General features: G+C 34.6%; 2 protein-coding genes across 2 annotated transcripts in view; both read left to right on the forward strand.

Annotated features, from left to right (window-relative positions):
- The window catches only part of Myo10A (unconventional myosin 10A), a 76,026-nt gene that overhangs the window by 20,933 nt on the left and 41,256 nt on the right, over positions 1–13,837 (forward strand). Inside the window, exons 2-8 of the mRNA XM_085198728.1 lie at positions 4,541–4,691; positions 9,623–9,873; positions 9,985–11,090; positions 11,196–11,359; positions 11,671–11,900; positions 12,730–12,948; positions 13,262–13,350. Coding sequence (XP_085054854.1) covers positions 4,542–4,691; positions 9,623–9,873; positions 9,985–11,090; positions 11,196–11,359; positions 11,671–11,900; positions 12,730–12,948; positions 13,262–13,350 — 2,209 coding nt within the window. The 5' untranslated portion in view covers position 4,541. The remainder of the gene's footprint in view (positions 1–4,540; positions 4,692–9,622; positions 9,874–9,984; positions 11,091–11,195; positions 11,360–11,670; positions 11,901–12,729; positions 12,949–13,261; positions 13,351–13,837) is intronic.
- On the forward strand, positions 1,840–3,126 carry LOC146531610 (uncharacterized). Its single transcript, XM_085198730.1, has 2 exons — positions 1,840–1,981; positions 2,154–3,126. The coding sequence occupies exons 1-2, from the start codon at positions 1,940–1,942 to the stop codon at positions 3,021–3,023; spliced, it is 912 nt and encodes a 303-aa protein (XP_085054856.1). The 5' UTR covers positions 1,840–1,939; the 3' UTR covers positions 3,024–3,126.

Raw genomic sequence — 13,837 nt, forward strand, 5'->3', positions numbered from 1 at the left:
ACTTGAGGAATACAGCGTGAAGTAGTAGGAGGTTCTTTCACTTTATTTAAAATAAAAAAAAATAGGTACATATATGATTAAATTTCAATATTATTTACAATTGAAATAATAAAAACAACTTGAGCGAAAACATTCTGAGCGCTGCGTACGTGCGTTTAGAAAGCCTTCTTTTTTTCACTCGCGTCGCATACAAATGCAATTATAACCCGTCCAAACTAAACCGACACACAAGTATATTAAAACTAAAGTGGAAATACAACAATTGTATTAGACGTGTAATAGTTATTGGTATTCATGAAAAGTGCGGTCAGTTCCACTTGTCCGGACGGAAGCGTCTGAACGATGGTTTACCGGATTCAATGAACTCTTTTTGGGTCGTTTTAGAGTTAAGAATGGAGATTATTTTTTTTTATATATATTATTAACGATGCTAAGGTCAACGGGGCGGGTCGAATATAAACTAAAATATGGCTTACATTTTAAAATATTACGTAAAGTTGAAAGTGGCATACGTTTTTACTACTTATTTACATTTAATTCTATTATAAAATACGTCAAAGATTAGCCTGAATCTAATATTAGTTAAGCTTTAATCTACTTCTTTGAGTGTTGTTGAGATATTTAATACAAAAATATATGAATTCACTACATAATTGGCAGAAGCCAAGCATTACATTGCAGATTTCACTTTCAGCTCTTGTATGTTCTTAATTACTCAAGTGATTATAAAATACGAAAAATATATGATTTAAGTTATATCTAGCAGCGCAGGGGCACAAGCGTGCAACTGTAATTGCAATAGGTCGTGGGTTCGATTTTCACTCGAGGAAATGAAATACATGTTTATGTCCTCGCTCTGGTGACGAGGTAAAGCGCGCCGTTGAGTTCTGCCACTTAAAACGTCTCCGGTTGTCTCCGGAATTCAGTGGAGAATGGGGAACAGAAGTGACGTAATGGGAACGTAGTGCCTCAAATATTATGTGCGGGATACTGCTAAAATAATAATTATATAAGAATTGAAGAGATTCTGCATAATATTTATCAGAGTCAGTTTTGTACGTAATACATTATGCATTTACGATTTATTAATCTCTTATACTTAATGAATTATGTAAACATATTCAAAATCATTATTTAAATTGATCAAACATTTATTTATATTTTTTATAAATAAGATTTCATTTTATTTCGACTATAACTTTCAACTAAGGATCAAACTATGACCTCATTCCTAAAAAAAAAGATGTGGCCGTTTACATCGCAAAAGAAGCGTATAACGACCACTATAAAGGAATTCAAAATTAATGGGATTGACCTAGAATTATAAAATTAGCTTAGCTTTATTAGCTAGCATCGACAGGTAGTAGTAGTTCAGGAAAAAATCTGAAAACTATACATTTGTGGTACTAAATCCTAAAAAATAATATACTGAAAAGGGGGGCAAAATTTGGTATTAAAGCCGCTAGTTCAAGTGAGGCAATGTTTCTAATTTTTGTACGGAACCCTTTGTAGGCGAGCTCGACTCGCGCATGTTCGGTTTTTTTTTCTTTATTATTATGTAAATATTATTTACGTGATTTAGATTATTTATAAATGTATCCATTTTTTTTTCTTATTCTTTTTGTTGTTTGCCTGTTTCAATGATTTTTTTATTATAACTTTTTTTGGTCTTTTCATAAATTTTACATATTACTTACAGAAATTATACTGACTATAACACAGCAGTGTTATCATAGTTCTCTTTACTATATATATCAACCATACGTGGTTTATCTTGTTTAGCTTACTTGCAATTTCGATAAAGTATGCAACCCAAAACTGATCTACAGTTTTCCGATAATTATTTCTAAATCATTGTGTCGTCTTTCATACGAAACAATGCAACGTGTCGGTATATAATAATCATTTGATATAAAAATTAATAATTAATTGGTCGCCAATGGAGGTGGCAAGAGTAATATTTGTAGCGGCTCTAATTTGCGTAAGTATTTTTTCAAATGTATATTAAAATTTCAACGTCTATTAAAAAATCTAATTCGAAAAGACGTATCGATAAGTTTTAATAAAAACAGATATATTGAGAAAGTAAGTTATTATTATAAAGTTAATGTGCTTTTAACCTTCGTATTTCTTTTAATACTTTTTACTTCCAGTCGTCGACAGTTACGAGCCAGTACTATGTTTCTCCATACTCGTCATCACTGGTCGTCGCTCCATCATGTGGCTGTTCTTCACCACCGATAGCATTAACGGCACCACCCTGCCCACCCATTTATGTATCTTTGCCGTCGCCTCCCCCAATGTACGTTACACCGCCGCCTCTGCCACCATTACTAATAGAGGTGCCGATGCCACCACCGATTACTGTCTCTCCACCAGCCTTGCCTCCATTATGTATCACACCGCCGCCGTTACCTCCAATGACGATAACACCACCGGCACCTCCGCCAATGTGTATAAATCCGCCGCCTCTGCCTCCTATGTGTGTAACGCCTCCTCCGCCTCCTCCTATGTACGTCAATCCGCCTCCGCCAACCCCCATTTTAATAGAGCTCCCACCCCCTCCTCCCATTATGATTGAGCTGCCTCCGATTATGGTTCAGCCGCCACCATTTCCTCCTGTGATGGTGCAACCGCCGGCTCTTCCGCCATTGCCGGTACAGCCGCCTCCTTTACCACCTTTAATGATACAGCCACCAGCGCCGCCACCGATGTATATACAACCACCTCCACCGTGCCCTATGACCATTCAGCCCCCATGTCCCGAGCCCATATATGTTCAACCACCTCCACCTATGCCTCTAAGTATACAGCCGCCACCATTACCTCCTATTTGTGTTCAACCCCCTCCCCCGCCTCCACTCTGTATCCAGCCCCCCGCTCCAGAGCCGTTCTGCCTCCAACCTCCGCCTCCACCTCCTATATGTTTCTCTCCGGTGCCGGCATCTCCTTGCTGTGCAGCAGCTCCTACGTGTGGATGTGGTTTGCCACCGACAGCGCTCGCTGCACCTATATATTTATAGTTTAACAAAAAATATTTTCGAAATACGACACTTGTTTTAGTGAATATTTATGTTATCAATACAAAAGATTGTAAAAACATTAATAAAATATTTGTTATTGATATTTTGTGTTCTTCATTTTGTTTTAATATTTTTTATCTGCTTTTTATTTACGTCGCCATTAGAAAAATATCGATTTTATACTTGTATAAAAAAAATATTGTAATGTTAAAATAATATTTATGAAGAACAGAGTGTTTTAACACTAGGTTCTTATTAATAAACACACATTTGCTAAATAATACCTTTAATATACCTTCATAAATCCATTTAACGATATATCCATTAGTTGTCACGCAATCAATTAATCATCTCGCTGTAATTACGTTCCTTGCATACTTGTACTTACGTAAGCAATACCTTTATTGTTACAATCACGATTACAAATACTGACTCATATATTACACATGCAATGGAATTAGGTAAATTAAATATAAACATAATATTTTAAAATAGATTCTATTATTTATGAGCGAACTATAATAATTTATTTTCTTCGTCTGAATTACTTTGGTGATTTAATAATATTATAATATTTAAGACAATATCCATGATTGATACCTAAGTTTCAGCTAATTTAATATAATACTTATTTTGTAGCAATATTATCACGTACAATTATTTAAATTGTCCAAACCTTTTTTATTTATGAACCGATTGAAATTAAACCAACACTAAATGTTAAGGGAATTTTGCAATAGTAAAAACTGCATTCAAATCGGGTAAGCCGTTTCTGAGATAAACGTGAACAAATGCACAGACACACAGACAAACAGAGTTCTATGACATTGTTAAATGGCTCCAAAAACAATTTTTCTTCTAATTCTTTCATGTACAGACGTCGATGTATAGAATTTTATGAATGTAAATTTATTTATATCAATAAAATATTATTTTATAATGTAAATTCTTATAGACTGTAAAAACTTAATTGCATTTTAAACAATTATGTATAGCGATTATCAATATTAACATTTTCTATGGGAAAATATTGTATTTAAAACTTTTGTAGGTGATTAAATCACCAGTGAATTTGTCTAGACTTATTTTTTAAACCAATGGATGGTTATTATTAATATGTTTGGTACAATTAGAATTTATTAAAATGCGATATTTAATACACCAATGAAAATGTATATTCTTAAAATCGCTTCACTTCACGCTTTTTTCTCGTCTAGGAGAAAAGGCAGAAAGAAGGTACTGCCTTCTGCCATTATTCCATCCATCCATCCATTCCATGCCATCTGTATTAAGATACTACGTTCTCACTTTTCGCTCAATTTTAGGGATAATGCGTGTTGTTGAATGGCGGAACCCAACGCGGTGCTGTGACTTCCAGAGCAGAAAAATAAACGATTTAAATATAATTGCTCTTGAACGGGACCCATAAATATCAAGTTGACGGCATCATACCAATATTTTTCTTTAATTATCTATTTTGATAATATATATCATTATAATAATTCTATTCTTTTCAGCATGGCGGGTTCCGGGGGGCTCGCGGAGTGGTCTGAGGGTGCTTCGGTGTGGTTCCAGCCGGCCGGCGCTCCCGCACCGCTGCCGGGCGAGCTGGTCGAGGTACACCGGGCTGCGAGAGTATTGCTTGTTAGTGCTGTGGTCAATGGACAGGTAAATTGAATTAATATAAACTTTTTTAGCATAATGTTTGTAGGCTTATGCACTTTCTTCTTTACTTTTTTTTAGTATATTTTTCTGGTGAAAAAGAAAGAAAATTTAGTGGTAAATCGGTGTTCTTTTTTTGTTTATTATATATAATGCCTAATTTTTATGTTTTATATATCTAATGAAAATAGCTTTACGACTGGCCGAAACACATCCTGCAAAATATTTTTAAATAACAGTTTAGCATTATGTACCTAATGCAAAATAAACATTGTTTGTTTTTAGTATTTGGAAATTTTATTGAAAAACATATTTTTAGCTTATATTATAAACCATTTAAGATAAATGTAAGCTTACTTCCTTTATAAGTAAGATTAAGTAATAACATAACATTTAAACATGTAACACATATGAATTAAAATCATTAGAGAGAAAATCTCCCGCGCTCACTACTCATACATACTACATACTACATATTATAGTATAGTGTGTCGAGAAGTCAATGAATGGACCAATTATAAGAGTTGACTATACAACTACAATCTTGTTTATTTCATAGTTTCCGTAATATTTCATTTAAAAAAACGTTAATGAGTAAACATAGGTAAATTACATTGTTTGTGAGAATAAAGTTAAAAATGACTACTTTGTACTAAAGCCCATTTTCAAATAATATAATTATCTAATGATTAATTTTTGTAACTTGTCATTAACTTCAAGAAACAATAATTTAATATTTATACAATACTAGCGGCCCGCTCGCGGTTTCACCCGCGTGAACTATGTTATTATTAATTTCTGTCTCCATGGCTACGTCCTAGTGACGTCTATGCAAAATTTGAGACTCCTAGCATTTGTAGTAACGAAGTTTCATACAAATTTTCGACCCCAAAAACAACCCCTTAGAAATCGAATATTGCAAATTCCCGTCTTAGCGAGCACCTACTTCCTATAAGTAACTCCTATGCAAAGTTTGAGATTTCTAGCACTTGTAGTTTCTGAGATTTCGTGATGAGTGAGTGACCTTTCGATTTTATATATATAGATTTTAGTTTGAAAAATTATAAATACTAACATAGTTATAATGAGATTTTAAAAAGCTTAAAAATTAATTTATTTAATACTTAATGTTTTTAAATAATAATTTTATAATAGGTAAGTAGGTATATATTTGTTTACATTTACAATAACAAAAGTTACCCTTTATAATATTTAGAATATTTTACAAATAAATAGCATTTAAAATGACCATAAAATTGACTCATTTACTTGACTATATATTCCACAAAATTCTTCAAACGTCCAAAGCGAGAACGGCCTAAGCGTAAGCATTCGGGCTCGTAACGCAAGGCCGTCCATCGGAATGCCGATAGAGAGTTGACTGACATATTCTACAGTTTATAACCGCTTGTCTCTACTTTTTTCTAGTTCTTTGTACTAAACTACTGCTACTACTCTAATGAAGTATGTAACACAGTCTATTCCTTTTTTGGGATATTTTTATATAGATATCGCAATTTTTATTAAAAAAGATAAATGACTCTATCATTTATCTGTGTTTTAAGTTGATATTTTAACTAATATATACATTATCTACTAAATATACATAAAACAATGTTTTCCTGATTAGAATTTATAATAAAACTTTGATTTTATTGTTGTATAACCATTTCTTAGCGTAACAAAACGAATAGTACTAAAATCTTGCTAAAATCATCTAGATTATCACATTTCTACGTTTAATCAACATCTACTTTTACTAAATTCTAGTTAGATTTACATAATTCCAGCTTTATACACTGTTAGCAATCAACACATGCATATTTCATACAATTTACTACGGTGCATGACGTTCGAAGTGAACTCCGCTAGCGTACTAATTATTTCGACTCCATCATTTAGCTCTCGTAACACTTAAACCCTGGCCTGGACGAGTGCCGTTATCCTGATCCCGTAACCGTCTCTAGCTCGTGGTTCAGTCAGTGAGAGGCACTTCGTTTAGTTCCTAGAATACTTGGTTTTATATATTTCTTTAAAGTTTATTCGTATTTCAAGTGATTGTAGAGGACTTTCTACTGTATTAAGAGAATTTAATCTTTAATTTTGAAATAAAAACAGCAATATAATGATGATGAATAATGTATATGATAGTGAAATGTTCTAGTAAACTGCAGAACAAATTAACTTAACTTGCCAGTTTGTATGAAAAAGTGACAGTTTTAATAGCGAGAGAAACAAAAGGAAAGCAATGAGTTACAGCGTGTCTAAATTGGCATTCTCTGAAATAGAGATCTCTACTCGATTACCAAATTCCTAGTCGATGCGTGTTCGCTTCGCTCCTACACCGAATGGTTCACCTGAGCCTTGGATATTTGAACCACAAATATCTTCAGATTATGTTTTGCCATGTGAAGTGAAAAGGCAGAAAGGAGAGATTATGTTGAATCCAATTTTGAAGAAGACTTCCAGTGTAAAATATGCAACCAAACATAGGCGGCCTATGTCGGTTCCACCTTTGCGAAATTTGTGTATGGATGTTCTTATTAAGAATGTATGTAATTTATTTTGATATAACTTAAACTGTATTTCCATTTTTTATATAATTAAAAATAACTTTAATATTTAACTTAAAATGCTTAGAAAGAAGTAAATAAATATTCGCACAATATTTAAATGTAATATGCGTCTTATGAAGTAGACTAAATAATATTACTTTTATATACGCATATTACTTTTAAACAGTATTGCTTTTTGATAAAGTAAAAAGTTTTATTTATCTTATTAGGTATGTGTATTACGTCTTTTTTTAATATTAGATATTTATTTTAATTCTTATCTTATATCCCACTCTATCTAGCGTCAATTGTTTTTTCTATAATATTTAGTAAACCATTTGGCTCTTAAGAAACACAATTTTATAAATATTTTTTTAGCTCCACTTTGTATTGCTCACATAACAGGCCAGAGGGAACCTGGGAACCTGGCGATAAGACACTAGGTTATTATTAGATATATATAAAAATATAACATTTATTCAATTTGCATACTTAATTTGCTTAGGAAGGATATGATTATGAACCACACGCATTTATTAAACCTTATTTGGCGTTCACTTTATAACTACAGTACGGTCAACAAGTCCTGGTCTCCCAAATTAGCTATAGGTGGCTACGTAGATTTTTTCCTCACAGTAGAATTTTTTCCCGAGTAAACAACATGCAAAAGTTCAGAAAATTTAATTTCAGGGCGGCCACAGCTTGTTGACCGTACTGTACTCTACAATCAACGCAACAAATAAGGGTCACTTAACAGTATAGATAATGAACTAGCATTGCATACTGAATAACTTCACCCGGTATCACGCGATGTCTGCCAATTATGTGTGGCCGCGTTTGTTTGTAATATATCCATTACTTTTTAGGGTTCCGTACCTCAAAACGGAAAAACGGAACCCTTACAGGATAACCTTGTTTTCCGTCTGTTAAGACCGTTTATCTGGAGCTCTTGTAGAAGTATCATTCTAAAATTAATGTCAAATATTCTAGACCACCATACACCACAGAGAAAAAACAACCTTTTAAGCCAATGCAATTAAAAGCACAAAGTAATAAGGCAGAAAAAAGCAACAAGTGAAAATTTACAGATATTTCACAGAAAAAAAAATTAAAAACTTATATAATTGAAGTTCGTTTTTTAAAAATGAATGCACAATTTGGTCTGTCAGCTTTTATAAATTGTACTTCCCGTTGGCTGAACCCTGAAATTGGTACGGAACCCTCGGTATGCGAATCCGACTTACATTAGACCGATTTTTTTATTATAGAAATCATGATATCGAGGAAGCTAGCGAGTGTTGGCTTGTAAAATTAGAATGGTTTCGAGGCTGAAAGCTTGATGGTCTGATAGTATTGTAATCATTACATTATGTCATACAGGTAAGGAGCGTAATAATTTTCCATCTGGCTGAAGTTCCGTGCTAGTATTTCGTTATAGCTCGAAGTAAGTTACTGGGTATAGTTTTAATATATTTTTTATATAACATGAGAATAACAATTTGCATGAGCCAGTGAGGCCAGTCGTGACGCAGACAAGCGTGCGAGGTTGTGGGTTCGATTTCCACCTGAGATAAAGAAATATTTAATATTTTCATGTCTTCGCTTTGGTAACGACGCGCGGCGTTTAATTCTGCCAGTCGATACGGAATGACTCCAAAATTCGTGGGGAAAGGAAGTGTCTTAACACTAGGTTCCCAAATTGTCTCTGCCTAAATAAATCTATTTGTCATATAAAAGGCGAATCTAGGCGAATGATAATGACTGAGAAATAATAATATTATGCTCTCGATCATCGTACTATTAAGGAACTTTATTTAATAATATAGTTTTATGTAAAACATTAAAATGTGTTAAACCAAAATCTTTTCCTTATTATTTGCTTGAAATGTTATTTTTATTTACAATTTATATTGTATATAACCTTGAATTATACATCATATTTAAAAATGTTTGCTCAATTTTGTTTTCCACGGTTGTGATGATTTTTTACAGTATATTATTTGTGGCACTAAATCATAGAAATAATAAAATGTAGGCACTCACCAGCGTTTACAACCAAGTTACAAATCTTTTTTTTCCTTTTTCTATTGTTAGTTTTGTATTTAGTCTACATGCATGAAATTTTACATATTTGTTAAAACCCTCTGTCTATCTTGACATGGATATTAAGCTAAAAAAAATATAACACAAGTATATTTTTGTTAAATAAGAGAATAATATTCCTTTACATCATCAATCCAATACCACCGCAATTTACACATTATTATTATAAACCCATTTATCGCTAGGTTCTCTTCGCGAAGCTCGTAATACGCAGTATATATGTACATAAAAACACTAAATAATAGAAAATGTCATAATAAATATTTATTTTATTTTTAGCCCCAAACATTCGCCCTTCAAATGGGCAATGGCGAAGAAGAAGGGGACCCAGTATGGCCGCGCGAGGAACTCGGACCCACCGGTGTGGAGGACATGACACGTCTCCACGACTTGCATGAGGCGGCTTTACTATGGAATCTGAAACTTAGATACGAACAGGGTCTCATTTACACGTACGCTGGTTCAATATTAGTAGCCGTTAACCCGTACAGACCTGTGGATTCCTTGTACGGATTGCAAACTGCTAGAAGGTGAATAAAATTTGAATATTTTCATAATTTTTAATAAGGATTCCTTTTTTAAATCCAAGATTATAATGTCTGAAAGTTATTATTTAACGCATTATACCATTACTCTCACAGGTACCATGCGGCAGAAGCTTTAGGGGACCTCCCACCTCATTTATTTGCAATAGCAGCAGCTGCTCGATCCTCTCTACCTCATCCTCAAGCCATTCTTATTTCTGGGGAGTCAGGTGCTGGGAAAACAGAATCTACCAAATTAGCAGTTCAATTCTTAGCTGCAGTGGCTCCCACGCCACTAGGTCGAGCTCCCGTTTCAGAACAAATCCTTGAAGCAGCGCCGCTACTCGAAGCATTCGGCAATGCACGAACACCAAAAAATCATAACTCTAGTCGTTTTGGTAAATTATTGGAATTATATTTTAAAGATGGCGCGTTGGCTGGTGCAAGAGTTGCTCATTATTTGTTAGAGAAATCGAGAATTGTTACGCAGTCACCGGGTGAGAGAAACTATCACGTTTTCTATGAATTACTGGCTGGTCTTGATGAAGAACAAAGGAAGTCAAGGGGCCTGTTGACAGCAGAGCATTATTTTTATTTAAATCAAGGAGGTGATTCAGGAGGTGCAGGTGCGGGTGCTGACTGGACAGCGTTATGTGGGGCGATGCAAGTGCTCGGGATCGGTGATTCTGAAAGAGAAGATATAATAAAAGTTTTAGCCGCAGTCCTGCATTTAGGGAACGTTTATTTTCATAGACGCCAATTAAGGCATGGACAAGAGGGTGTACAATTAGGTGGTGGGGCAGAAGTCCGCTGGGCAGCCCATTTGCTTAAAGTACCAGCTGAGGAGTTGGCTAGGGCCCTCACGACGAGAGTTACAGCAGCTCGTGCAGAACGCATGCGATCACCTTTGCCTATAGACCAGGCGTTAGACGCTAGAGATGCTTTTGCAAAAGCACTATATTCATCATTATTTAGCTGGCTTGTGCTCCGAATAAACTCGATAGTCCACCGCGCTGGATTACACGATGCTCACAGAATATCTCTCCTCGATATCTTCGGATTTGAAGACTTGGAAGAGAATTCCTTCGAACAACTTTGTATAAACTTCGCTAACGAAACTTTACAACACTATTTTAATAAACATATATTTAAACTTGAACAGCAAGAATACCAAAAAGAAAGGTTGGAATGGTCGAACCTTACGTGGAATGATAACTCACCAGGTAGAAATACTTTGCTTATTTGATAAAAAATTTTTTTGAGCTTATACATGTAAACAGAAGGAACCTGGGAACCTAACACAAATTAAAATATATTTTATGTTTTAGTAATACAATTACTTAGCAAGAAGCCTGTGGGTATACTGCATTTGTTAGACGACGAAAGCAACTTCCCCCGAGCTTCAGACGCCTCGTTCCTGGAAAAGTGCCATTATAATCATGCTTTAAATGAGCTGTACTCTAGACCGAGGCTAGGGGCGAATGAGTTTGGAGTGAGTATGAGTGGAAGGACTTTTCAAAATAGAACCTTATATATTTTATTTACGTTTAGTATATTTCGTATGCAAAATTAGTGACGCTTGGGTTTTTTGACTTAAAATTTTCCTGTGTTTGGCTTTTAGAAAAAATAATAAAATATAATATTATAATTCTACGAACCAAAAACGCAATATTTAATATGTACAAAATAATATATATTTACTTATAAATTGATATAGTATGCAAAAAGTTTAGTACTAAAGAAAATACTATCAGTCACCAACAGAAAACCAATTTATTATTAAAACAACACTTAAACTTCCAGATCAAACACTACGCGGGTCAAGTGTGGTATAACGTAGAAGGCTTCTTGGATAAGAACCGAGACGCCTTAAGAGGCGATGTCCTAGAACTACTGTGCAGCAGTGAAGTGCCTCTCGTAGCGGAAATGTCGACGCAATTACGAGCACAGCACGACGCTAACAAAACACTGCCGAGAGGAGCTAATGGACGCTTCGTTACTATGAAACCTAGGACGCCGACTGTTGCGGCTCGGTAAGATGAACTTGAGTTTTTTTTTTAGCTTCATGCTGTATCCCGCACGCAGGGTAGGCAGAGGGAACCTAGTGTTAAGACACTCCTTTCCCCATTTTTCGCTTAATTCTGGAGGCATTGTGTGTTGAGTGGCGGAACTCAATGGGCAGCTGCCTCGACACCTGATTATTTAATAACTTTAAATTATTGTTTGTAAATTTTTGAAAAACGAACAACTATTGGCTACACACACTCATCAGTCATTCATTTATTAATATTGAAAATGATTTTAACTATGGGCCTTATTTAACTATTAAAAAAACAAAAAAAGCGCAAAATATAAAAAAAAACCTATATAAAAAGAATATAATTTATATAATTTCAAGATAATTCTTCACTTGAAATATAACAATTTAAACGCTACTAATCCATAGTTACGACCATTTCTTTTTGAAGGGTTTCATTTAATATGAATATACTGTCATTTCTAATAAGACTTATACAAGAGGCGAATAAACATCCACGTGTGCCTTTATAATTTTTTTTTATAGAATTTATATTTAGAGCGAGAAATATATTTGAAAGTGGACGTGAGTGGTTGAGTGGTGAGTTTTTAAATAGTTTTTGTTGATCTTTATTTTGATTCGGGCCGTGGCAGCGTAGTAGCATAGCGATTTTCTGTGAACGGAAGGGTTGTGAGTTCGAATCCCACTCAGGGGAATGAGTTATTCTCATTTCCTCACCCCGGTAAAAAGATAAACTCTTAACATGGGATACCTAGAAGGAAAACAAGAAAAAATCTCTTCTTTTTAAATTTTCTGAATAATTTAAATTAACCATTTCTTTACAGTTTCTCGGACAGTCTCCACCAGCTTCTCGAATCCATGTCTCGCTGCAACCCGTGGTTCGTGCGCTGTATAAAGCCCAATACGGATAAATCACCGATGAAGTTCGACATGCCGTGCGTTCTAGCACAGCTCCGGTACACCGGCATGTTAGACACTATCAAGATAAGACAAATGGGATATCCTATAAGAATACCGTTCCAGAACTTCGTGGATAGGTATAGGTGAGGGAAATTGAAATTATAAATTATTGTAGTGATATTTTAAATTTTGAATTTAATGTAGTATTTGACTTCATTGTGTATTGGTGCGAAGACATAGCACCTGAGTGATGTTTATGGGTTCGATTCCGACTCGGAGGTTTGAATATTTTTTTTATCTTGTATAAAAAAAGTCCTAAAGGTCAGGTTAAATGATGTATGACATAAGATAGTACCATCTAATTGGTAATGCTGCATTGCCTCTTAAATGAGTAAAATGTGGAGAAGGACTTTTACTAGGTTCTTATATACCCTTAAATAATTTAATTTATCCCAGGTATTTATTGAAAGCGTTGCCTGCCCGATCGACGCCGTATAGAGAGATATGCAATTCTATTCTCGCAGAAATGCCGCCTACTGGAGCTGGTATGTACCATTGTATATTGCTTTATAGAGTTAATAGATATAAGTAATAATCTTATAATAGTACAGACAGATATTCAGTTTGTGAAGTATAAATAAATGAATCAGTTCACGCTGTATCCATGTAGTAGAGTAGGTAGAGAAAGCCTAATGTTAAGACACTCCGCTTCCTACTTTCCGCCGAATTCTGGAGGGATTGCGTGGGTAGGACTCAACCTCGAAGACCAGAGCGAAGAAATGAAAATATAAAACTTTTCATTACCTCGAGCGGGAATTGAATCCACAACCTATAGTTGCGCTTGTGCCACTGCGCCTTGACTCGACTTGACTTGAGTTTCGCCACTCGACTCAAAAAAATATATATAATAGTAAAATATGACACATGTATTGATGGTAGAGTATGGATTATGGTAATTAAGTCGTTTAGTCGTTTATGGGTGTTGTATATTTGTATACAGCGTGTACTGTAGTAGAAAGCGAAGGGGTACAA

This window comes from Heliconius melpomene, chromosome 15 (genome assembly GCF_056956725.1).
Source record: "Heliconius melpomene rosina isolate 202511_hmr_F chromosome 15, ASM5695672v1, whole genome shotgun sequence".
NCBI lineage: Eukaryota > Metazoa > Arthropoda > Insecta > Lepidoptera > Nymphalidae > Heliconius > Heliconius melpomene.